The sequence below is a fragment of the Zingiber officinale genome, chromosome 10A (genome assembly GCF_018446385.1).
Source record: "Zingiber officinale cultivar Zhangliang chromosome 10A, Zo_v1.1, whole genome shotgun sequence".
Lineage (NCBI taxonomy): Eukaryota > Viridiplantae > Streptophyta > Magnoliopsida > Zingiberales > Zingiberaceae > Zingiber > Zingiber officinale.
In genome coordinates, this window is record NC_056004.1 from 44,796,046 (window position 1) to 44,797,988 (window position 1,943).

General features: G+C 37.1%; 1 protein-coding gene across 1 annotated transcript; it reads right to left on the reverse strand.

Annotated features, from left to right (window-relative positions):
* Positions 1-905: 905 nt before the first annotated feature.
* On the reverse strand, positions 906-1,517 carry LOC122026632. Its single transcript, XM_042585364.1, has one exon. It carries the CDS (start codon positions 1,515-1,517, stop codon positions 906-908), a length of 612 nt encoding a protein of 203 aa, XP_042441298.1.
* Positions 1,518-1,943: the final 426 nt, after the last annotated feature.

Sequence of the window (1,943 nt, forward strand, 5' to 3'; positions counted from 1 at the left end):
TATTTAATTTACATCATGATATTGATTGAACAAGCCATGAGAAAATCTAATTAAGTCTTTGCAGTTAGCTATTTTCACTTATTGAAATCAATAACATTTTCTGGTAGATGGAACAACAATATTTTCTCAATTGATAATAACTCATAAATCTTCACCAACAAGGTAAGACTTCATAAAAGTCCTTCCCATTTTGTAGTTGGATTGCTTTAATATCTCCAAACCAAATCACAATTCCATTTTTGAGGCGCCAGTAGAATTATCCACCAAAAGATCTTGTCATAAATATACTAAAGTTCTATGACTCTAATACAATGTAATATAGAGAATATTTTACATAAAATTGTAAAATAAAAAGGATGAAATCAACAAAAAAAAAAAAAGGAGGTAATTAATTTACCTAAAACAATGAAGGAAAGATAAAGAGCAATTTTATAATTTTTAAAAATTAACTTTAATTTCCAACAGGGTCAAGTCCACTTCTCATCTATTGCTATCTCAAGTTCAATATTATATTTTAGGAAAAGCACATTCATAATGGCACTCATGAAACACACTTTTTTTTTTTTTGGACATTTCTTTGTTCCTTTAGTTGGATTTACTTGCATCCTTGAGTTGATCGAGAGATTGTTTTGAGATCATCGCGAGAGGGTGCAGTTGATTGACCACATAAACTGTTGAAACTTGTTTTTTTCCCTTCTGTTTTCTCTTAATCACTTTCTTTCTTTTTGGTGCAAGTCAACTCTCAAACGTCAACTTTTCAATTAGATCATTGGAATCTCATCGGATTAGGGGAGAAACAAATCAGCTCCAAATCAACTGGAAAAAAAAAACACACACACACACAATCTAAGCTTGGAGATTTGTCCCGAATCAAACTCATAATGATGTATTCTGCAAAACTATATTTACACGATTACACTCTTCTTTCTCATTAACCTTCTCGATTTTCTCCTTGGATCTTTGCCTTGTATTCTTGGCACCAAATACCACCATATCGTAGCGCAGTATATAGCAAACACCCTTGAGAACATCAAGCTAAGAAGGAGCAGAGCTAGCAATAAAAACGGATGAGACTCGGACGCCCAATCTTTCCATGACCATGCTTTGACCTTCTTGATCCCCATCTCTTTACTAACCTCGTTGACATTTTTGTCTTGGGCGTGCTCGGCAGGAGCTGGCTGCGATTCCGACGGCATTTCTCGGCGACCAGTTTCTTTGGTGTCGTTTTTGAAGTTTTTAAAGATTGGCACGCAATCGTTTGACTCAGTGAACCTGAACCAAAGTATCGTCGTCGGCGTATCTTCTGATTCGGCTTCGATGCCTGTCCTTCGAGCCTCGAGGATAGAAAGTAACGAGGAGAACTTATCGAGGCCTAGGCTCGAGTATGGATTCTCTTTCGCTGCTTTCTTCTTCTTCTTTGATTTCTTCAATGAGCTCAGGTTGAGAGCCGATCCGATCTCACCCTCCTTGACGACAATGCTCCTAACGCTTCCTCTCCCACACCACCACCGCCACATGCTGGCTGTCTCTGCAAAAGCACAGGATTTCTACAGTTGTAGGACTTTAGAGACCTTTCGATGTATAATTGTTAGGAGATGGATGGGCTAAACGGAACAAGGAGACCATTCTATTCTTTGATTGGGTCTTCTCCCTTTTTTTCAAATAAAAACATTGACGGGGTCTGGAATGTGATGGTTTTCTAGAAATTCTTTGTTTTTTTTTGGTTAATTAGTCGTTAAGTAAGTCAGAGCTTGCAAATTGAAAGTCTTCATTCTGCTGAAGGAAAAATATGTATATATAAATCCTAGATTACTTTGAAAATGTTATAAAATCATACTGACTACTTTTATGTGTTTGGTGTTAGACCAGGTATGAGAGCGAGAATTTGCAAAAGCGTGTTAGGTTAATGCATGCTCGCCCAATTGGAGCTCCACCGATTCTCA

Excerpts from the sequence above, each read along its gene's own strand:
- LOC122026632 (XM_042585364.1), bottom strand. The coding sequence starts at position 1,517 with ATGTGGCGGTGGTGGTGTGGGAGAGGAAGCGTTAGGAGCATTGTCGTC.